Source organism: Lactuca sativa, chromosome 4, assembly GCF_002870075.4.
Source record: "Lactuca sativa cultivar Salinas chromosome 4, Lsat_Salinas_v11, whole genome shotgun sequence".
Lineage (NCBI taxonomy): Eukaryota > Viridiplantae > Streptophyta > Magnoliopsida > Asterales > Asteraceae > Lactuca > Lactuca sativa.
This window is the reverse complement of record NC_056626.2, coordinates 317125970-317148858: the sequence shown is the minus strand read 5'-3', so window position 1 is coordinate 317148858 and position 22889 is coordinate 317125970. Positions and strand designations below refer to the sequence as shown.

Genomic DNA, 22889 nt, shown 5'->3' with positions numbered 1-22889 from the left:
ACTTAGACATTAATCCAACAATGCCCAGTCCGACCGCACTTGTAGCAGCCGAAACTCCCTGCCTTACACGCACCGTCGTGCAGTCTACCACACTTGCCACACCGATCGTGGCTCTGCTAACTCCTGGATCTATGATCTAAAACCTTGGGCTTTTTGCCCGCACTCCCTGAACCCGAATCCGCCTCCGGCTTCCTTTTTCTCTCCATCTCTAGGTCAATCTCTCTCTCTCTCTCTCTCTCGCCCTAGAAATCATGTCATCCAGTGTTTTACAGCTGGACCGGCTCACAAACTGCTGGATATCACTCCGCAGCATCTCATGATAACAGGCCTTCTTCATTTCCTCATCTGCTGCGTACTGAGGAACGAGAAGTGCCCTCTCCCTGAACTTGGCGGTAATCTCCGCCACTGTCTCTGTAGTCTGGGTCAAATCCTGGAACTCACGTGCTAACTACAGCACCTCAATAACGGGTGCGAACTCAGCTCTGAACCTGGTGGTAAAGTCCGCCCAGGTCATAGCATCCAAAGTCGCGTCATCTCCAATGACATGTCCGACCTCCTCCCACCAATCATGTGCCCTGTCCTTCAAAAGACAGGACGCCAATCTGACCTTGTGCCCCTCGGGACATCTGCTCGTGCGGAAAGCGTTGGCCACATCCGCCAACCATCTAGTACTCGCTATGGGGTCCCGCGCCCCGTGGTAATCTGGAACTCCACATGCCCAGAACTCCCTGAATGTAAGCGTGTGTGACCCAATCATGGCCGCCACCTCAGCACTAAATGTGCCTAGTCTCTCCTCCATCAACTCTAGTATACCCTCCTTGATCGAACCGAAGATCACTGGAGTCTGCTCAAGAATGATACGGGTCACCTCTGAAGTGAAGAACTCTCTAGTCTGCTCATCCAACTGCTCGGCTCCCGAGCCTGATCCCAATCCCTCTCCGGCACCTGAACTACCGCCTGCTGGTCTAGGGCATAAAACCACCATTCTCAAAATACATCACAATAAACGTCAGAACACTGATATGACTCGAGGGATCATTACTACTACCGGCTTTTCGGTCTCATCTCAGCCTTCCTCGATTCAAGTACGGATCCTCTGCTTCCAGTAGTATGGGCCCCTACTACCTTCCACATTTATCCGTACTTTCCTCAAGAATTGTCTCGACTCCACCTAGCCACTACTACTGCTGCTGATCTCTACTGCTCTCATCCTAGGCTTGTCCTAGGGAAATCTCTGATTCAACCCAACCAGTCCTCAGCTGCTGAAGGCCTCCTTGTAATGCCAATTAACCATTACCTGAATACCATCACATGTGGCGAGGCTCAGATAATCCTTCGAGTAAAAGACTCGTCCCCACAACGGTTAGACTCAAACAAGAGCTGCGCAGCAGGGACAAATCCAACACTCAGAGATTATTCAATCATGTTCACATGTGATGTGGCGTATTCACCTAATGGCTAACTCCCATCACTCAGAGTCCCACAAGCACGAAGCAAACAGCATTCGGACATGGAAAACTACTCAAGCAATTCTATCCTCATAATGAGAAATTGTACTACCATACAACGCTAAACTCATGCTATCAGGCATAACCTAAACAAGCCATCCTACTGCTGTCTACTCGATACTAGCATGCAATTCTCATAAAGCTGAAATACATAAAGCAGGCACATAAGGCATCCTCCTAGATCCTTAGTCCTATACTAGCATGTTGTTCTACTGAAACTGAAACAAATAATCATAATATAAACTTGTATGGGTAATTTGGGAGTACTTACTTGAGCTCGGCTGATCGCATGCACCACACCCTTTTCTCTTTATCAAAACTCTTTTCTTTCTAAGTTCTTTTCAAAAAAAAATCTTTTAAAATTTTTTTACCATTTCCTTAGTTTGAGTTCAGACGCACCCAAGAGTGTATCTGAATCCCTCAAACCAAGGCTCTGATACCAATTTGTAACGTCCCAAAAATACGAACCAAAATTTTTTGTTTTAATAATAATAAAAATCATATACTGAACAACATATCACAAAACCATACGTCCAATATCTCAAATCATAATAAAATGTCGTGAAACAACTGTATCAAATCAAACTAAGAATCCAAACAAACTCCCAGGACAAAGATTGAAGTTATGGTGTGTGCGATGCCATCATCCCGAGCTCTTCCCTTTACTTGCGGAAATACCTGAAACCAAAACTGAAACTGTAAGCACGAAGCTTAGTGAGCTACCCCAAACTACCACATACCATACAATAACATGTAAACACATACTGGGCCTTGCCCACTGCATCAGACCGAAGTCCGGAACTAACCAGGGCCTTGCCCTCTGCATCGGACCGGAGTCCGGAAACTGCATTGGACCGAAGTTCGGAACTGACTGGAACCTTGTCCCCTGCATCGGACCGAAGTCCGGAACTAACTGCATCGGACCGAAATCCAAAACTGACTGGGACCTTGTCCCCTACATCGGACCGAAGTCCGAGAACTGACTGAGCATAACATAGCATAGCATAAACATATCAACTAGCATGAACACATAAACTGCATACTGCATTGGGCCGTAGCCCGAAACACATAACACATAAATCCTGTCTGAGCCACGAAGGCATCAAACATACTAACTACTGCATCAGACCGAAGTTCGGAAACTACTGCTAGCTAAACGGGTCGGCATTGTGGCCTTAGACCCGTTCCTACTGGAAGGAAACTCACCTCGTAGTCTACCTGCTAAATGAACTGCTCTGGAATCTGTCTGTTGCTGCTCCGATTTCACCCCGGCTATAATTTCCATAAGTATACTCAATCAATCACTGATAACTACACTGAGGGTAAAATGACTATTTTACCCCTGATCAAAGTCAACCTACAGTTGACCTGACTCATCGAGTTGGGTCACCAACTCGTCGAGTCCTTACTCTCATTTCTCAATTCTGCTCACTACTACTCGTCGAGTTTAGCATAGACTCGACGAGTTCCTCTTCGATCCTAACACTCACTCAATCTGCATCCGACTCGCCGAGTTGTATGAACAACTCGTCGAGTCCTCCTTCAAAACATGAACACTTTGGTTGTGACTCGCCGAGTTGTATGAACAACTCGTCGAGTCTGTTCTTGAGGTATGAAGATTGCCTTGGACTCGCCGAGTCAGGGCATTGACTCGCCGAGTCCCTCTCTTAATGAGTCTGGCTTCCGACTCACCGAGTCCACCTATGGCTCACTGTTCCTACTCAGCATACTCGAAAGGGGAAAAAACCAGGGACTCGCGACCCGACTCGCCGAGTCGGTTGCATGCAACTTCTATAAAATTGATTCTGCTCAAAACCACTGCATACAATTTATAGATCTGGGTTCCTAAGGCTTGTTTACCATGTAAAGTTTCCAACTTTACGTGTACACATGCATGAAAAGGGATTTAAAGGCTCAAAACACACTTAGAAGAGTAGATCTAGGGCTTTCATGCAAAATGGCTCCATAAAGGTGTTAGATCCATGACTTAGGGACTGAAACATGGCTAGACCCAAAGGCCAATCACCCCAATGTGATCTCTCTACCATAAATAAGCTAAGGAATGGATTAAATGGTCTAAATGTGATTCAAAAATGGAGAATCAAACATAGAAACAGAGAGAATCCGATTTTTACCTCAATAACTCTGTAATAGATGCAAGATCTTGGATCTCCTTCTACTCCCTTGGGTCTAGCTTCCTTCTTCTCTTCCAAAACTTCAAGATTCACACAATAAGTGCTCAAAATGCTCAAGGAAAGGTTAGGGTTTGCTAAATGATGCTCTGAGGGTGAAGGGGACGAGTTTGGGGCTCAGAACATGGTATAAATAGGGTGCAAAACCCGGGGATTTAGGGTTTCATTCAGACCGATGGACTCGTCGAGTCCAGGATATAGACTCGCCGAGTCGCCAACTTGAACGTGCTCGAAATCCCGTCTCTACTCGACGAGTCGGGCTACTGACTCGTCAAGTTCCTCTTGAAACTTGAATAAATAATAATATTAAATAACATACTAGAAACAGGGCGTTACAATGTGGCTTGCCCTTTACAATAAACATGAACAAAAATTCACTTTATTATTACAACAAAATATTAATATGGTATAATTCAATGTATATAATTTACATTAATATTTGAATAGATATAGTTCATGCCTATCAAATTATAAATTCATAAAGTAAACTCATGTTATTCTTCAAGATCCAAACACAATAATAATAATAATAATAATAATAATAATAAATAAATAAATAAATAAATAAATAAATAAATATAATGGTTTCTAACATTCTACTATGGCCCAATGATAAAAAGGCTCTTCTTTGACAATGATATAAAGCAGCTCATTTCAAAATTGTGCCACACAACATCTCATGACCATTCTTTGCTTGAAACCGGTAGCCGGTGAACCATGGTATAGATGCAAACAAAATTAACCAAAATTTAACAAAAAAAATAGAAACAACTAAGATAAATTCCTTAATCTAATTATAGGCTTCCAATCCATGATTAAAGAGACGAACAAAAGCCACCATCTCGGTACCCTCAAGGCACACACCGATCTCAATATCTTCGTTTAATTCTTTGCTAGAATTCATGGATATTGAATAATTATAATCTATGGAAATGGTTTCATAATTTTTGGGTAGATCTTTGGTGTTCTGGCAACGCCAATATCGTGGTTCCATCCAGGTATGCATTGTCGTACCTCAAAATATATTTCATCATTCAATTCTTATCCTTCAGGATCTTATGTAGATTCTCCCCAAGAAATTTAACAGCAGTCAGGAATCCTTTCTTCCCCATTAGCAATATCTTTTTCGCTACACTTATACAACGTATGACACAGTTTCCAAAGTAGCCAACAGGGTTGGTGGATCCATCTCATTCAATTCCATCGAGGTTCAGTGTCGCAAAAAGAGTGGAGCCAGATAAGACATAAGGATAAGGAGAGAAAAAGATCATGTTTGTCTTACTTTTAGGGACCGTCCAAATGATTGGCAATCCGGGCGACCTCCTAGGGCCCACGTTTCCAGTGGGCCCAAAATTTTTGAGATATATATATATATATATATATATATATATATATATATATATATATATATATATATATATATATATATATATATATATATATATATATATATAGGATGAGGTTTATTAGAGAACCATAATTAACCAAGGAACCAACGAACCGATCTTTTTTCAACTTTTACAACTTATTTTTTATCAAAAAAAAAAAAAAACTAAAAATACAGAAATTCATAACTTTTTATCCTTTTTCCAATGATATAAAATTCGATTTTTTTTTACGTCAAATTCACAATGTGAAGCTTCGAAAATTCACAACGTGAATCCGGATTCACACGGTGAATCCGAAAAATATTTTTCACATTCACAATGTTAATATATGAATATAGATACTTTTAGATTTTTTTCTCGATAAAGAATAAGCTTTAGAAATTATATATATATATATAATTTTTAAGGCCTAAAGTTGGTTCAAACTCAAACTAACTCAAAAGATAAACAATTTGGCTTGCTTGTTATTGCTAATTGTATGCGTTTATAATGAAGAACAAATGATTTTTTTTTTTTTTGAATTTTTATAATATTTGTCTTTAAGGGACTATTTTTATCTTTTCGTCCCGAGTCCATATACGTTTGGACCGGCTCTTCTTACTCTTCTCCTCCCATTACTTTTTATTGTGCAAGGCTCCTCGGTAGTGACTACCTTTTTACTAGTTAAGAGGTAAATTGTTTGCTAGAAAAGAAAAACAAGAACTACAACAAATTAGCGACTGCATCTCAAACTTAAGAACAACAAGTCTACAACAAATTAGCGACTACATCACATCTATGTGTGTTTAGTACGCCACACTTTAATAGATTTCATGATATTTAGAAATCTTCAACTTTCATTAACCCCATCTAAGTTCCGGGTTCGAGTTTGGGTAGGGGTGCCCACAGAACCCCATAACTTACGCTTTAAATTAATACTAAAAAAAGACAAAATTACATAACTGGTCCCTGTGGTTTTATCAAACGTCACAAACTAAACCCTTGCTGTTTTTCTTTGACAAGCATAGTCCCTATGGTTTTCAAAAGTTATGTAAATTGTCCTGATCACAAAATTACTTTTCGTTTCATGAGGATAATAGTCGTTTCATGAGGATAATTTAGTCGTTTCAAGTATAACAGGGACTGAGTTTTTGACCATGGCATAGTTGATGTACATTTTATATGATTATGATTTAAAGTGATTCGAAGTATAGATTTTTGTGAATCTAAAATGTTTGATAAGTTAACATCTAATAAACTAATATACTCATCAACTTTTTTACTTTTTTATATATAGTCGGCAAATTAATGTTTAGCAACCAATATAAACATAAAAACACGTAAAACAAATGTTTCTAAAATACTTTATTTTACAGATAAATGATAAAAAAAATGTAACATGTTTTCTGGAACAAAAAGTTATTGGCAACATTAGTGTTCACATAAGTATTCGGAGAACAGCTAAACCAACAGCAGAAATGGAGACAAGAGTACCTATACAGTACTTTATCACATCGTATTTTGCAGCTTCCAAATGCGCTCTTAATGAATGGATTTCCTGATCCAAATAACAATTTTAAAAACATAGCCCACAACTCATAATTCTCACATTTTTTTAATCATTGTGGGACAAATTATTATTATTATTATTATTATTATTATTATTATTATTATTATTATTATTATTATTATTATTATTATTATTATTACGTTGATATATGAAAGTGATGCATGCGTACTCACATTATCAAGTTTGTTTGTGAGGTTGGATGTTTCTTGATTTTGATTCGATAGTTCATCTCTAATTCTCCTGTGTTCATCGAGTATTAGTAATATCACATTAAGGGTAATAAGTTCTCTTGATATTATAAAAAATTAAAAATTAAAAATTAAAAATAACAGATTTGTCATTATTACCCCCTTTCAAGATTCAAATCCAGACGCTGGCCTGCAGTTACTTTGTCAATTTCATACCTATATCACAAATGAATTGCTATTATCAGTAAAAAAAAAAATATTAAGTGAGTTGCTTTTATAGTATTATGTGAATTGCTATTATCAGTAAAAAGTTTAATTATATTTACAAGTTTTTGGGTTACATGTTGTTATTATCTTGAAAAAAGTGAACGCAAGATGCTATTATGAGTAAAGAAATATAATACATTTCTATTATGGGTAAAACATGTAGAGTTCGAAATGTATTGTGAGATGTCGAAGCATCTTTTGTCATGTTTAGTTTCGAAATATGTATTCATGTATTCGAATGTATGTATTTCATAAGGGCGTTTTAGAGTCGAAGCTTAAGTGTCTTAGCTTTTATGTATTTTTTGTGTGCTTCTGATAACTCCTATAAATAGTGGTAGGTATAGGAGTTAAAATAAATTTTTTTTTGTGAACCTTGAAACACTTTATTCTTTCATCTCGTGTACTCTTTCAGAAGCAATAAAGAACCAAACAGATTATATTTACGTTTTGTGTTCTTGATTCAATTCATACTCTGATTTCATTCTATACACTTGATTCATACGAACTACAAAACATATTGTATATTCGTAAAAGTTATAAAGTGCATTGTGTATATTGGTAAAAAGAATAAAATGTGTTGCTATTTCCTACAATTTTTTCATTTAATTTTTATAAATCAGATTAAATTAACGAATGGTTGTTAGCTTTACTTTAACTCACTGCGCATCTTCTCTATATCACTCTGAAGTTTTTCTGTTTCACGTTGCAATAATGAAAAATGGTTTTCCTATAACAGTGACAACAATAATTGAGGTAATTAGTAAGAATTACATTATCAAAATAAACAAATTATGAAAAGGATGATATTGATCTAGGAATGTGATTACCTGAGAGTTTTGGACTCGAGACTTGAATTTCCCCAAATTACCATCTTGAATCATCTCAATCTACAGCAAAATGCAGATACAACATGAAGGCGAAAGCCATTTAGAGTTTAACCAAAAAAAAAAAAAGTTGAAAGATATGATTAATTTCATTGAGATTAGAAACAAACCCTTTCCATTTCACCCTTGGAGACGAAGGATTGAGCAACATTTTCCAAACTGTCATTCAAAACCTCGATAATGGCAGACGTAATTGCTTCAGCTTGCTTTGAAGGCACACCTTCACCCTCTAATCTCCTCACCTGATAATTCATCTCAAGCAATCACATTTTCACGTCTACCGAAATTTCAAATTAGAACGGATAAAGAAGCAAGCTTTTTCATCTAATTAATAGCGGTTTGAATTAATTGAAGGTGTCGAGACGAGAATATGGCTTACTAGGGCTAGGGTATCGACGAGAAACAGGCGCTTTCCATTAGATTGAGGTTGTTGAGAAACTTGTCTGCAATCAAATCTGCTAAAACTCGGATTGAAATGAGATGAAGATGAAAGTGTATTTGTGGAGATGAAACCGCCTTGCAACAGCGATGTGTTGGTTGCCTGAACCGATCTCGATTTGATTCCGGCACGAAGGAAAGCCGCATAAGCGGCCATTAGTATCGAATTTGGGAACTAAATTTGTAACTTTCTCTCTGATAATTTGTTGAAGATCGTGGTTGTGGATGAACTAGAACTGGAAATCAATCTGAAAAAAGTGATTGAAAAGTTAAAATGAAAAAGATCTGGAAATCAATCCATTTCCGTACACGTTTCTGGCGCTGAGAACTAAGAAATCGCCCACCGTGGGGCTCGAACCCACGACCACAAGGTTAAGAGCCTTGCGCTCTACCAACTGAGCTAGACGGGCTTGTTGAAAGTATATTTGGTGTTGTATTAATATACAAAATGATTGTATATATGGACGAGTGTATTATTTCTTCAAGGTTATAATAATCATATTGCTAAATATAGTTTAAAATTGTTTATTGTTTAGAAAATGTATATTAATTATTTAAGTATCAAAGTATTAATGGAAATGCCACTCAAACATTGGTTAAGGGTTAAAGTCTCCTTAAATATATAAAATATGATATATGTAGTTTATGAGTAATATAGTAAGGATATATATTTTTTGATTTAAAAAAACCTATTTTTAATTTTAATATGTTGAACATAAAGACTTTGATAAAAATTGAGCGGGCCAAAAAAGTACTCCAGTTGACAACCCCACGGAAACTTTTTGGATATATGTCAAAAACGACTGTTTCAACACCTATAATGAATTGATGACAACTTATATGATCGGTTTGGAATATACATTTGAGCACACCGATCCTTGTTTTTTGACTTTTTAATGAACATGTTTCGTAAGGAAAATCTTGCATGGTTAGTTATGATTTTTCTATAAAATCATATATATATTTACATGTGGGTAGCTTTTGCGATTTGGGGAATAGTGCAAAAGTGGTGTGATATTCAATTTTTCACTTTGTTCAACATTCATGAATGACTTTCTTAGATAGATGATGTTCAGATGACATGTGAGAACATGAAACGACATGAGGTGGTGAGGATTACTACGTGGTGGATGTTCTATGCTTATTACGTGGTGGATGTTCTGGAGGTTTATAAATAATGTTGTGTTTGATTCTTGCACAATGCGAAAGAACAATTTTTTATAACATTTTTTAATTTATTTTTCTTGGTTTAAGCATAGATTTAAAAAAATGTAATATGGACTAATGGTTGAAATCACCTTTGTAATTTTCTTCTAACTCTCAGATAGAAGTGTAAATATATGAGGCACTAAACACATATGTTGTGAGCTAGATAGGTCATTGAACTAAATTTTGCCCTAACACTCATATCTTGGTCGTGTGTATTTGTGTGAAACATTAAAGGAATACGGTTTTGGCTTTTTTTTTTTTTTTTAATTTTTTTTGTGGCATCCAACCCTAAATATGTGATTACAACTCCATATGGTTGATTAATTCGCTTATGTGGTTCAATGGACTATCCCTTGAATTAGATTCAGTTAAGTTCAACTTCTACTTTGTTTATAATTGTTATGACCTCACCAAAACCAAAGGATAATTGTTTTCATTGTTTAAGCATATGTACAGTATTTATGTGCTGTTATCTGTTTTTTTCTATTTATTCACACACAATAGTTTGTTTTTCATTATGGGTTAACATGTCATACATACTTTTTTTTTTCTTTAGTCGATATTCATCAATGTAAGCAATTTTTTTTTTCTTTCTTTCTCTCATCCTTCCATTTATCTATACTCAATTTAGAAACATTTTTTTACTAGAAAATATTCTAGTTGTTACGACAATATATGACTAATATATCATATTTTAACGGCTTTTTTAATCTTTAGACAATACGAAGCGATAAATATAGTTATTACTTTCATAGTTATTTGTTTATATGAATGTTTTTTGTACTAAGAGCATCTCCAACCCACTTACATTTTCATTATTTCCTCTATTTTTTCTCCATTTTTTTCCAACTCACCCCCATTTATTCCCCCATTTTGGGGGATATGAATAGCATTACACCAAATATGGTGTTATAATATTTATTTCTCTCAAAATTGAGATGAACTTTGTATTATCGGTTTTAGTCTTTCTGTTCATATATTTATATATATCTAATTTATTTTTACCCTACTAATTATAATTTAAATGTAATATTTAATACTTATAATATTTTTTTATATATTAAATTATATTAACTAATTATAAATTTAAAGTTTATGTTTTGTTCATCAAATTCTTATAAAAAGTTAAACACATATTGAAATTTTAAAAAACGATAACGTATTTTACAAAAGCTTATTGTAACGACCCAATTTTCACGACCAAAAATTTCATTTTTATAAATTACTTTAATTAAAACATTCATAGGAAAACATTGTCGACCCATTACATCTCATGAAACTATGCATAATGTCTGAAAATCCAAATCATAAAATAGTGATAATGTCAGAGTACAATCCCAAGGAATCTCATAGTGTGGAATCTGAGGTGTGTGTATGATGTGAAGCTACCGCGCCGGCTCATTCCCCTTCGTTGAAGAAGTACCTGAAACAAAACTGAAAACTGTAAGCATGAAGCTTAGTGAGTTCCCCCATCATACCACATACCATACAATCACATAACATATATATGCTGTCAGGCATATCTGGGTGTCCGACCTACCCCTTCGGTCCTGTCGACCGGATAATGTCTAACATATCTCGGTGCTGGCCTCCCCTTTGGTCCTGTCGACTGGATACTACCTAGCATATATGGGTGGTGGCCTCCCCTTCTGTCCTATCGACCGATAACCGGGGACTATTTCACCCCCTACTACTACTATCACATAATATCATAATATGTTAGCACATAAAACATAACAGGTAGCAGCAAACCTAGATGAATATCACAAAGACAATCATCTAACATACAACTCCTACTAATGGGCCGGCATTGTGGCCATAGACCCACCACTACTGGAAGGTAACTCACCTCGTACGAGTAGTTGCTGATAATCTGTGCGGGAAATCTTTGTCTGATGTTGCTGCAGAATCCTCCGGCTATAATCCCCACAAAACACTCAGTTAGAATCTGATATCTACTCTTAGGGTAAAATAGTCAAGTCCAAGTCAAAGTCAACTTCCAGTTGACTCGACTCGCCGAGTTGGACCGCCAACTCGTCGAGTTCCTAACTCATTACCCGTCCTTATCCACGACTCTACTCGTCAAGTTTAGCAATGACTCGACGAGTTCCCCTTCTATATGAACATCGAATAAACCTTCATCCGACTCGCCGAGTTGTATGAACAACTCGTCGAGTTTACCTTCATCTGATAAACAAGTCTTGTCCTTGACTCACCGAGTTGTATGAACAACTCGTCGAGTTCATTTTCAACTATAAGGAGATTGCCTTGGACGCGTCGAGTCTGTTCTTGCACTCGTCGAGTCCCATGAACTCCAGGTTTAAGGCTAAGTCCAATACGTTGGGTCACTCCCTTGGACCCTCTAAAAGCCCTTCTAGCACTCAACTGGGTTCCTGCAAACCCTAACAGCAAAGGGGAGTTTTGCATCGGACTCGCTAAGTCCCAAGAACGACTCGTCAAGTCGATCATGTCCAAGTCTCATTTCTCGATTTCCAGCGTACAACTCTTGACCAAAAGATAGATCTAAGCTCCTTCAATCGTTCTCGCACGTAAAGTTATAAACTTTACGTGCATGCATGGGACTTTGAGCTCAAAAGGACATAAAATAAGCTCTTATGATGCATGGGACCTTACATGGGTGCAAAAGCAGCCCCCAACTGCCTTGTGACTCCCTTAATGACCTGATTCTGAAGCCTTAACCCCCAACCATGTTTGCAATCATGGTTGGTCACCAAAAATGGCTTATAAAAGCCCTAAATCTCCCCAAAAAGGGATCTATCAAATAAAAGAGCAAGGTAACAGCTTTATACCTCCAATGGACTGTGGAAGATGCACAAACTTGGGTTCCCCTGGTCTCCACTTGTTTCCTCAAGTCTTTCACCTTCCTCCTTATGGTCACAACTAGTAAGATCCACCAAAAATGCCTTAGTTCTTCTCAAAAACGGCTAGGGTTTGCGATGGGGAGTTCTGGAAGCATTAGGGACAAAAGGGAGGCTGAATAAGTGGTTTAAATAGGGTGCAAACCCCCATCTAGGGTTTGTTCGGACAGCGCCTACTCGCCGAGTCCGGATGCGGGCTCGTCAAGTAGGTCATTAAACTTCTGCGTCCAATACGCTCTGACTCGACAAGTTGGACCTCAACTCGCCTAGTCCAAGGCCAAAATGCAAAGTACTAGAATAAAATACATACCAGGAACCAGGTACTACACTTATAAATGTGTTATAAGTATAATCTTATTTATTTAGTATTATTGTAATGAAAAAAAATATAGATTATATTTTTGATAAAACCAAATTAGTAAAAGAGATGTGTTTGACAACCTACATAAGTTGGAAGAATGGAATATATTTTTTGGGGTAAAAAATAGAGTAGAGTTGGAGATGAAACACTATTTATCCCATTTTTTACTCCATTTTTAGGAAAAAAATGAGAATGGGTTGGAGATGGTCTAACCCTTAAAAACCCAACAAGACATGCATTATATAATTATGTCTTTTTTTATTAAACAGGCAAGAAAAAGAAGAAACAAATTACAAATTTTTTTCCGAATTTTTTTGGTCTGTCACTCAATGCAAATGAGAATAAAAGTTTGTTATTCTCATAAGGGATAATGACTTAGGAGGGTAATAACGTTTCCCGTTTGTCCATATTAGGCCTCTAATGTTTTTTTTAGTATTACACCATTAAGGTTGTTATAACCGTTTAGAAATAATCTCTTTTACTAGTTTCTTTCTGTTAAAAGGACTATTTGTAAACGGTTAGAATAACATTAATGGTGTAATACGCACAAAAAATATATAGGGACCTAAAATTGACAAACAAGAAACGTTATTACCCTTCTAAGTTTTTTAGTATTTATTATTTTGAATATATGTTTTTAAGATTTTTAGTATTTATTTTTATATGTGTATTTCATATAAAGTTGTTGAAATTAAAAAGAATAAAAAGTAGAAATGTTTTGATTGCATTGGATTGGATTTTGTAACCACATCATCCAGTTAACCTCTAGCAAAACAAAACATCTAGCAAGGAGCTAGAGAGAAGAACAAATTAAGACCGGATTGGATTTTGTAACCACATCATCCAGTTAACCCGAGCCTTAGAATTCTGAAACAACGAAAAGAAAGATCCACAACAAAATCAAGAGCCTATTTTTTCTAGGTTTATTGCTACCAAAAAGTAAAGAATTACGAAACGTCCAAAGCACTCATATGACCACCATGAACACCGACTCAACAATCGGGCGTTCCATATGAACCGTCGGTCTAGAATCCACCCAATCCACCACATCACGGATAGATGAAAACACAAGAAGGTCCAAATGAAGGCAATGCCCAACCCAACTTCAAACCTGATCAGCAACCGAAAACTGCATCAACAAATGCTTCACACTTACTTGAGAATTGTGAAACGCATAACACAATAAGGAATCTATCACCCCCCCCCCCTTCCTTCCACCAGTTTAGCTCTTACCGGAATTAGATCCAAAAGCACACCCAATTCCGTGTTGATTTAACAGTAAAGATACCCGACGATTCAAGCTCCCAAGACCACTTATCTGGCATCTCCCCTATGCGAATAAGATTTAATATCTCCACAAGATAATCAAATTGGGTCAATTCAGCCCCTCCTCTAATCCCCCGACGCCAATGAAAATTACATCCCCCCGAATCCCACTATTCACTTACTCGAGTATCTTGATTAAAGTCCAAAACAAAGAGTCTCCCGAACCACTCCCTAAGAGGAATATCCAAGCATCAAACATCCTTCTAGAACCTCGTTTGAGTCTCATCCCCCACCACTCTATACATGGAATTAGAAGGAATACAACCATTCTCATGCAGGTGATTAATGGATCCTACAATCTTTTGTCAAACACCCCCTCCAGTTCCTATTCTCGAATCGTCCGAAAAACCACCACCTTCCCCACGACAAAATTTGACAATTTTAACTCAAAGAGCTCCCTTGTCATCAAAAAACCGCCACTTTCATTTATAAAGAAAGTCGAGGTTAAAAACATCCAAACTACCAAACCCAAGACCTACAAGTTTCTTATTTAAAAAGTAAAAATTTACTATAGGGGTTTATAGTTTCATAAGGGGATAATGACTTAGGAGGGTAATAACGTTTTCCATTTGTCCATATTAGGTCTCTAACGTATTTTTTGTGTGTATTATACCATTAAGGTTGTTATAACCGTTTAGAAATAATCCATTTTACCGCTTTCTTCCTGTTAAAATGACTATTTGTAAACGGTTATAATAACCTTAATTGTGTAATACGCACAAAAAATACGTTAAGAACCTAAAATAGACAAACAAGAAACGTTATTATCCTCCTAAGTCATTATCCCTTTTCATAATCTCAATCTATAAATATCCAAATTTTGATGCCTAGTAACCAATAGATTATTCGAATCTCAAGTGGTTTGTACTTTGTAGTGGATCATTACCCTCTCTAAAGTCTAAACACGTTCAATTTCCTAGTGGTTTGTACTTTGTAATTTGCACTAGAATTCCTTTTGTATTCATTGTTTATCCATAATCTCAAGTGGTTGCCTACATCATTACCTTTTTTTACCACATTCTTATGGAACTTTAGTATTGTTGTTTGAAATCAAAACAACATGATTAGACAATTCCAATACAAATATTAAAAACATTTCAAAAAAAAAAATCCAAATTACCATAAGTTAAGCTATCATGTTAACAGTGAACTGAAAAAAAAATCTTCTATGATTTGTGTCCCAATCGGAACCCAAACAATACGAGTAACATACTAACGAGTATATTATATTCTAAGAGGAAAATTTGTATTAGAATGACGACTGATGTATTTTCAGTCAATTAAATCATATGACCTACTATAACTACATATCGTAGTAGACACATCCTTTATACATTTATATTTAATATTTAATATATATGGGTTATACATAATTAATGATCAACAATATAAATAAAATGCCTCCAAAAACCACCTCACGGGTGCCAATAGTTGCACGAAGCTCCCTTATTACACCGCCCGCTTTCATAAAACTTACAAACCCGCTTCCCTTTTGGCGGCGGTCTCTGATAACCACCACCACTGCCACCACCAAACGACCCCTGCCGCCCCCAAGCTGGCTTCCCATTCCTATTATACCCCATATCCTCAACCTTATAACTTCTTTCCCTCGGACTATACATTCGTTGTTGTGGGTCCCACCCCACGTTCAAATACGGGTTGACCCGGGTCGCCATTTCTTGACCCGGTCGTGGTTGTGGCGGTGGTGGTGATGGTTGTGGTGGCGGCGGTGGTGATGGTGATGGTTTCCGGCTCTCGTTAGCTTCAACTTTCGTGGAATTATTTAAGTCTATTGTGTTTTTGGATACGGTTTGTTCCGGTATATCGGGCCACTTGAAAGGCAGAGGTTGTAAACTGGCGGTGGTGGCGGCGGCGGCGGTGGTTGTGGTGGTGGTGGTGGTGGACTGGAAAGGTAGATGTGTATCTGTTCTAGGGGTGGGACTGAAATCTTCAAAGGACCCATTGAACAAATCCTCAACAAAATTGTTCCTTCTTGAAGTAGGTGAAGGGAAACCATTTTGTGATTCCATTGCATCAACTTCCGCTAACAAATCGGAAACTGATTCCTCTGCCAATGTACTAAACTCAATCGTCTCACGGACACCTTGCCATGGTGGCAGTGACAAAGGTAAACCACCATGATCACCGCCAGCGCCCACTTCCGCCACCGATCCACCGCCGGAAGTAGGCGAATACCCACTCCATTCGCCGCCCGTTTTCGAAACCTCCGCCCCACCACCATTACTCCAATTAGCAGGATTCCGGTTCCCAGCATCTTGAACCGGGATTCCAATTCCGATTCCGATTCCGGACACGTTTTCGTCTTCGTTTCTCGTCTTTGGAGTCGGACTCGGTAAATCCACCATGCCGACATTTGAACTATCGTAAACCGTAGAAACATGTTTGACATCGGAATTGTTTTCCTTTTCCACTGGTGTAGGACTAGCGAGAACGGGTGCTGTTGACTTTACGGCGGCCGATGGAATCGGAATACGAACCGTGAGACTCTCGATTCCAATTCCGACTTTATCCGTGGAATTGTTTTCGATTGGTGTAGGGCTAGCGAGATCGGGTTGTATTGACTTCGGAATCTGAACAGTGGTGGATGATGGAATTGGAATACGGACGGTGAGACCCTCGATTCCGATTCCGACTTTCTCCGTCGGAATTGGCGATTCCTCTTTTAATAATACATCATTCAAGAGTAAAGACTCATCCTCGTTTTTCATCCATATCCTCATATCAACCGGAAAGTAACCAGTCGTACTCCACTTCTGTAATTGTATTTTACAAAATGGTCCTTGAATTTTTCCACTTGGGTCACGATAATGCCATAGTTTTTCCATATCACTATCAATGGAAGTCGGTGTGTTGAGTGATGATGACGTGGCGTGGGTCCGGTTGGTGACGGTTGAACCGTTGGACGTGACCTTGGTTTGTGGTCTAACCGAACCACTTGACCCATGGGTCGAACCCTCTTCGGGTTTAATGGTTAGGTGCCTTAGTGGCTTGTTTTTCAATGGGCTACTAGTGACATTATTTATAAACTCGGGTTGTTTTTTAGGAGAGTTTGTGTTCTTGTGATTAATTCTGGAATGCTTCGGCTTCATCTGTTGTACTGTAGAGATGCACACCAATAGTTAGGAACGAAGTAAAATGCTAAATGGAAGAAATAGCAATGTACTTTTAGCAATGGAATGTATTAATAAGAAAAAATGAAAGTAGGTTGCTATTTCTTGCATTTAAGCTATTTGGAAAAGGACAAAACAAACCATGTTCCTCGGTGTCATCGGTTTCATAATCAGGATTCATTTTTGGATCAGAATGAACCTCAGGAATTTCCCTCAATCTGCGTTCACGTTCTTCAGGTGTCTTTAGAAGTTGGAGTTTTTCCACATATTCTCTAAGAGTGAAATTTGTCAAGGAATATTCAAAATTTAAAATTATCAGGAAATTAATTACATGAAAGAAAAATATACATAACAATTAAGCAATATCTTTTATTAAAGGATATTCCTTTTTATGCCCTTTCTCACTTGCACGATCACGAAGATTATTGAGCCGCAATGTCTCTGCTTCCATCAACTTAATTACAGAAACAAGGGTAAAATGGTCAAGGTGTTGTCTTATGAAAAACCCTACCCAAATTATAGCATTGTACTTTCAGTTTTTTTTTTTTTTTTGGAATTGGACTTTGAATAATCTACCCGATTACAACAATAAAAATTGTTGTGTATTTTAGTGACATTGTTATAATTTGGTAGATTTTTCAGAGTACAATGATGAAATAGGGAAAAAAATGGAAGTGTGATGCTATAAGAAATAAATCAAGGAAAGTAGATTGCTATTTAATGCATTTAAAGCCAAAACTACTCACGTCATTGAGCCTTGCAGATTGGAGGGACACTGCCTTGTCCTGTATGTCACCCTAAAGCAAGAACAAAATTAGCATTTAAAAAGAGCAAAGAAACCAAGTAGTAAAAAAAACACACAACTTTGGATCAAGATCGAGGGTAAAAATGGAAATGCAGACTTACTACAGTAAACCGCTTTACAAGCCCACATCTTACACTTTGCCGCAAACGTCTACATTCATCCTAAAAATAAAAAATAACAAATAAAAAAAAAAGTCCATAAGACATAACAGGTTGTACTGCATTTGTTGTGCATTGTACTAAGACTGATGTCAATGAGACAAAAATTGCAGCTTTTTGTCCCACCTGAAAAGGTAGGAAGGACAGACTTGCTTTTGATCTCTCTATCGTGCAAAAAACATGAATGCCCTCATCATTCTCATCAAAAAAAAAAAAAAAAAAAAAGCAGTGTAACCTAAAAAATATTATTCATGTGGTATGATCGCTAGTTAAAATAAAAAAATAAAAACATTGGTTACCTCAGACAGATCTTGATTTGAAATTGTATCAATTGATACAGTCTCCTTCTTGTCTAAATTTAGTACTTCAAGCAAAATATCTACAGATTTATTGCCAATCTTATATGGTGCATCTGCCTTACTTGTACCTGAAAACATCAACCATAACTTTTAGGCGCTACATCTGACATAAGCCTATGCTTGTGCTTGTTACACCAGACTCGACAAGCTTTCTAAGGTTATTTTCAATGATGAAAATGACAGGGGCATTTACGTCTTTTGTACAAACAATTAATTAAATGTCAGTCTACGTCCCACCTTTTCAGGTAGAACATAAAAACTTGAACAATATAGTACCAATACTACGCCATGCCGTATAGTAACGGTGTACACTACTAGTGCTATTGTACCAAATACTAGTATTATTGTATTTACAATAATACCGGTACTATCTATCTATCTGGTATAACAGCACTAGTGTTATTGTAGCAAATACTAGTACTGTGGTAAGTACTATTGTACCGGTACTATTTACAATAGCAGTAGTGCTATTGTAAATACTATCTATCTATCTATCTGGTACAATAGCAATAGCACTAGTGCTATTGTACCCGGTACAAGTACTGTGGTAAGTACTACTGTACCGGTACTATTTACAATAGCAGTAGTGCTATTGTAAATACTATCTATCTGGTACAATATTACAAGTACTGTGGTAAGTACTATTGTACCGGTACTATTTACAATAGTAACGGTATTATCTATCTACTATCTATCTGATATTCTGGTACAATATCAGGAATACCGGTACTATTGTAAATAGTATCTATACCAGAGTATTGATGAATGCCAAACACAGTACAGCTTTATGATGGGCCTAAAAGTTGTAATAAATTGTGGTAAAATGCAATACCTACAACTTGGACAAGTCTGTACATATCATACTTCTGATCACAACCAGATATTCTTATTCTCACAATTGATCCAATCACTTTTACACGAAACTCTTCACTATTGTCAATAAGATTCTCCATCAATTTCCGGCGAAGGTATATTAAGTTCATATTATGGACATCAATGGCAGCATAGTCATCCAATTTATTTTGTGGGACCCGGTCTTCACTCTTCTTGTGATTTCTCCTTTTCTTATCTTTACCCAATGTCACCATATTTTCAAGATTCCAATCAGGGTCAACTTGTTTTCCAATATTCTTGATTGTGTTCTTTGGGAGATCTTCATTTATGAAAAAATGAAACTCCAAAAGCTTTAACATTTCAAAATGACCAACACGTGGTTTCCCGAAAAGAATCTTTAGCCTTGAATCGCATAGTATTTGACTTTTCTTTCGTGGGTCCCGCAGATTATTTCTTTTTATGTACTCTAACATGAGTTCTTGAACATCAAACTGAGATAACAATGATGTATCACCATTCTTCATATGTGCAACAAAATCTAAAAGCTCTTTAGTTGCCCATTCTTTGCTTTCGTTAGCACCCGGTTTTTTCGTAATTACAGTTTCCTTTTGGATGTGTTCATCTGTCTTTTGTCTTTTAGATTCACTTGTCTCGAGATTTTGAGGGGAAATCTCAGGTGTAAGGCTTTTAAGATCATTGTCCCCATTGTGTACACATGTTGATTGGCTAACTAAAGGGGTTGTTGTATTAGCTCGTTTCCATGGATTTGTAGCTTGAGTAAGCTCATCAAGAGTCAAAGATAATTTCCCTTTTAAATATATCCAATACACCTTAAAAAGATACTCCCAACTAGTTTTGTCATCAAAATCCACCTGAGCCTGAAAAAAAAAATTGTAATTCTTGAATTTAACCCATTTTAGCAAGTATTATGGAGATATGATGCTGCATAGTGCATACCTTCTCATCCTTTTCTTGTCCATTGTTTTCAATCAGCATGATTGTTTTCATGCACACTGTGCAAAAGCCTTTATCACCTCTGACACATACATAATCAGCTCTTTTAATGCATCCTTTGCACAATGAATATGTACAAGTATAGCACATATGATGGGCTGCCTTCTGGCATATACTACATATATGCCAACCTGAAATTCATTTCAACATCATTGCAACTTACTCAACTTCTTTTCACAATTATATAGTTGAATAGACAATATACAGACCATAGTGAGTGATTTTATTCAGTAGAACCCCATATGCTAAGTTCTAACACATCTGTTTTGAAAGAAAAACCCTTGTTTCACATGACTAAGCAATCAGATAATCAGAATTCTATGGGGTTACAGCAAGATACATAAAAATATATATTTTATTTATAGGCACAACATCCACAATTACAAATCAAGAAATGAATTCAGAAGGGGAAAAAAAGGTATATCAGGAAAAGAGACATACCACAATTCCATCTAGCTTTGGATTGAAAAAATGCCTCATCACGCTTGACACAAGCCGGATGGTATGCCTTCGGGCATCCTCTACAACAAAAAACAAAAAGAAGAAATCATGTTATTCACCAATTCATCGATGTGCAGAAATATAGCTCTTACTATATCCGACATCTAGCATTAAGAACTTAATGGAAGTAACATTCGCATGAAGTTCAATTGAAATCCAAACAAACACACATCAATTACCAAAATCCAACAATTAAGAAGAAGAAAAAATTAACACAAACCGGCGATCGCAGAGCACGAGACTCCCACCATCGAAGCAGATAAAGCAAACATCTTCGTCCACTTCTTTATTCATCTTAGTAGGCGGCGATTTCGCCTGAGCCCTAGGTGGTCGGCCTCGCTTCTTCTTCACCAATTCAGCTCCCCCGCTTCCATTACCTAACTCAACCTCCACTCCCCCACCTTCATCGGCACATTCGACAGCACCAACAACATCCACCGGACCTCCATCCATCTTCGACCCATCATCGCCTTCCGTTTCCTGAATCGGTTGACTCTGGTCAGAGCTATGACTCTCAGCTTCCGAATTTCGAACTTCCATCGAGTTAACGAATCAACCGAATTAAGCTCAAAACTTATAAGTCAGTTCATGATGACCAATTATGGAAACAAATTAACAAACCCTAGGTTTCCCAATTTGAGTAGCTGTTGTATCGTACAGACCTACAGGGTATCATTTCACAGAGACAGAAATGCAGGTGAGAAGTGCGTGTTGTTTGACCGGTACGTCGTCGTTTCTATAGGTAGAGAAAGGGGATGATCCGGGTAGTGTTGGGTGGAGTTTTAGCTTTAGCTTTCGGCAACACGACAGTGCTGCACGAAAGAGAGGGCGTTGAACGCGGCTCTTGTGGTTTTGTGGATTCTCTCTGATACTTGGCGACACGTGATTGTGATTTAGTTTTTTTTTATGTTTCTTTTAGCAACAAATATACCCCATTTCACACAAAAATATATCTTTTGAAAAAGGGTCCATACTTGATACATAAAATACCTAAAATATATCTTTTGAAAAAGGGTTGATACTTGATACATAAAATACCTTCTTTATGAGTTTTTTTCTTCTTTACTTAACTTCAATTTATTTTTAGGAAAATTGAGTTATCAAGGTAATTGCAATTTTGTTTTGTATGTATTTTGTTAATTTTTGTATACACATTTAAGTAACGAATTTTTTAGAAGTGTTTACATATGATCATTATGACCAGCTGTAACTTATTATAACTGATCATAATGATTATATGTAAACGTTTCTAACAAGTTTGCTATCTAAAGGCGGATTCAGCTAATAGTCAGGGGTAGCACAGTGTCACGGGTCAACACAATCACCGTGTGTCACTTAGTGCTTCTCCGACTAAGTCAGGCTAACTTCGACGATCTAGATGTCCTAACAAACTTAGGAAGCAAGAGTTACGACAAGGGACACTTCAAGAAAGCTTCTATTATATAACTCAACTTCTTTACAAGGCAACTTCTTGATGGTTTTGACAAATGAGTCATCCCCTATTTATAGGAACCTTACACCTCCTCAAATAGAAGTTTCTAGGTCTCGATCATTCATGACTAATCTAGACTCTTCTTATTATATACATAGATTTTACAAGACTCTAGAATATGATAGACTTGTATACGATGCTCTAGAAATCTCTAAGTCGTCCCAACATTGTTCAAATCGTTCTTGTATGATCTAGCATGTTCTAGATCCTTCCAAAGTCTTCTGGGTCGTTCTAGCTTCGTCTAGCTTCCTCTTGATTATTTCGGATTGTTCTCCTTTGTTCCACGGACATCTACAATATTCTAGCATCTTCCAAGGTCTCGTAGAGCATTCCTGATCTTTTCGGAGACTTCTCGAGTATACTTGATCGTTCCGGAGTTCTCTAGACGATTGTAGAATTTTCCAGA

At 37.1% G+C, this 22889-nt stretch overlaps 2 protein-coding genes and 1 non-coding gene across 3 annotated transcripts; all 3 read right to left on the bottom strand.

Moving 5' to 3' along the window:
* Window positions 1-6378: 6378 nt before the first annotated feature.
* On the bottom strand, window positions 6379-8783 carry LOC111894864 (protein FMP32, mitochondrial). Its single transcript, XM_023890957.3, has 7 exons — window positions 8356-8783; window positions 8087-8218; window positions 7920-7979; window positions 7743-7819; window positions 6985-7041; window positions 6811-6877; window positions 6379-6625 (listed from the first exon to the last, which is right to left on the bottom strand). Exons 1-7 carry the CDS (start codon window positions 8569-8571, stop codon window positions 6506-6508), a joined length of 729 nt encoding a protein of 242 aa, XP_023746725.1. The 5' UTR covers window positions 8572-8783; the 3' UTR covers window positions 6379-6505.
* Window positions 8752-8824, bottom strand: TRNAK-CUU (transfer RNA lysine (anticodon CUU)). Its single transcript has one exon. It is a non-coding gene; the product is annotated as a tRNA-Lys (tRNA).
* A 6589-nt stretch (window positions 8825-15413) lies between these two features.
* On the bottom strand, window positions 15414-21887 carry LOC111894854 (zinc finger CCCH domain-containing protein 44-like). The gene is made up of 10 exons (XM_023890946.3): window positions 21212-21887; window positions 20932-21011; window positions 20434-20621; window positions 19475-20354; window positions 18583-18710; window positions 18227-18286; window positions 18067-18117; window positions 17704-17774; window positions 17462-17598; window positions 15414-17307 (listed from the first exon to the last, which is right to left on the bottom strand). Exons 1-10 carry the CDS (start codon window positions 21529-21531, stop codon window positions 15605-15607), a joined length of 3618 nt encoding a protein of 1205 aa, XP_023746714.3. The 5' UTR covers window positions 21532-21887; the 3' UTR covers window positions 15414-15604.
* Window positions 21888-22889: the final 1002 nt, after the last annotated feature.